Genomic DNA, 1,477 nt, shown 5'->3' with positions numbered 1-1,477 from the left:
GGAATATAGAGAACCTTATTCTTCGAAGGCACCATCGTCTCTATCTTTGTCTCAGCCTTCTTTTCGAGCTCAGCCTTGATAGTATTAGTCTTCTTTTCCCCTTTCTCTTGCTTCGGGGCTGCTTTAGGCTTTCTCTCTGCATCGACAATGGCGATTATAACTTTTAGGGCAGGATCAAACTCCTTGTCCTCACAGATCATCCCAATCAATGGCCCATTAATGTGAGCGGGCAACAGATTGTTGGTCATATTTGGGACCTCCTCGTCCCTTAATACTATCTTTCCCTATTCTATTAAGTTCTCTACCGCCCTTTTTAAAGTCCAACAATCATTGGTATCATGCCCTTCTGCTCCCGAATGATAAGCACACCTGACACCGGCTCTGTAAGCAGGTGATGCTGGATTTTGCCTTGTCTGAGGGACTGGTTGCAGGAAACCGATCTGGACCGGTTTTGGGAACAAAGTAGAATACGGTTCACCAATGGGTGTGAAAGTTTGTCTTCTGGGTGGTTCTTGAGGACAGAAGTTATTCTGGGGTAGTTGTGGATTATAGTGGTTTTGGTAAGGAGGCTGATTTCTGGGAGGTGGAGCTTGATTTCTGTTGGCTTGTTGTTGTGGCCGGACATAAGTCTGAGTATTCATGACCGAGTATGGCTGAGGAGTATAGGCCAAATCTTGGTGAGGGTAATAGTGTTGCGGGGTCCTCTCAGAGAAAAGGGATTTGGGAGTATAGTTTCTCTTTGTACCCGACGCTGCCATGAATGTTTCTTCCCTTTTCTTTCCCTTTGCTATTCCTCCAGACCCAACCTGAATGACTTGGGAGATAGCTCTGATAGCAGATTGGCTTAGAATTCGACCCATTTTTAGCCCATTTTCAACCATTTCGCCAATCTTGATAGCTTCAGTGAACGGTTTACCCATTGCGGACATCATATTCTGGAAATAATCTGATTCTTGAGCCTGGAGGAAAGTAGTGACCATTTCTATTTCATCCATGGGAGGTTTTACCCTTGATGCTTGCTCGCGCCATTTAATAGCATATTCTCTGAAGCTTTCTAAGGGTTTCTTCTTCAAGTTTGACAAAGAATTCCTGTCTGGCGCGATGTCAATATTATACTAAACTGCCTTAAAAAATCTCTGGCAAGATCGTCCCAAATGTGCCATCGAGATATGTCCTGATCCATATACCACTCTGAGGCTATGCCCACCAAGCTTTCTCCGAAGTATGCCATCAACAATTCTTCTTTGCCGCCAGCCCCACGCAATTGGTTGCAATATTTTTTGAGGTGAGCAATGGGATCGCCATGCCCATCATATTTCTCAAACTTCGGTGTCTTGAAATCTACGAGCAGGTGCACGTAAGGGAACACGCACAGATCAGTATAGGAGACACTCTTCTGCCCGCTTAAGCGTTGCATATTTTTTAAGCTCTGCTCGAGGCTCCTCATTCTTCTCACCATTTCATCTTGTTCAGGAGC

General features: G+C 45.0%; 1 protein-coding gene across 1 annotated transcript; it reads right to left on the bottom strand.

Moving 5' to 3' along the window:
* Nucleotides 1–284: 284 nt before the first annotated feature.
* On the bottom strand, nucleotides 285–881 carry LOC138878986 (uncharacterized). The gene has a single exon (XM_070158558.1). It carries the CDS (start codon nucleotides 879–881, stop codon nucleotides 285–287), a length of 597 nt encoding a protein of 198 aa, XP_070014659.1.
* Between the last annotated feature and the right edge of the window lie 596 nt (nucleotides 882–1,477).

Source organism: Nicotiana sylvestris, chromosome 10, assembly GCF_000393655.2.
Source record: "Nicotiana sylvestris chromosome 10, ASM39365v2, whole genome shotgun sequence".
In the NCBI taxonomy this organism is placed as follows: Eukaryota; Viridiplantae; Streptophyta; class Magnoliopsida; order Solanales; family Solanaceae; genus Nicotiana; species Nicotiana sylvestris.
Note: the sequence above shows the minus strand (reverse complement) of the source record. Positions and strands in the feature narration are given on the sequence as shown.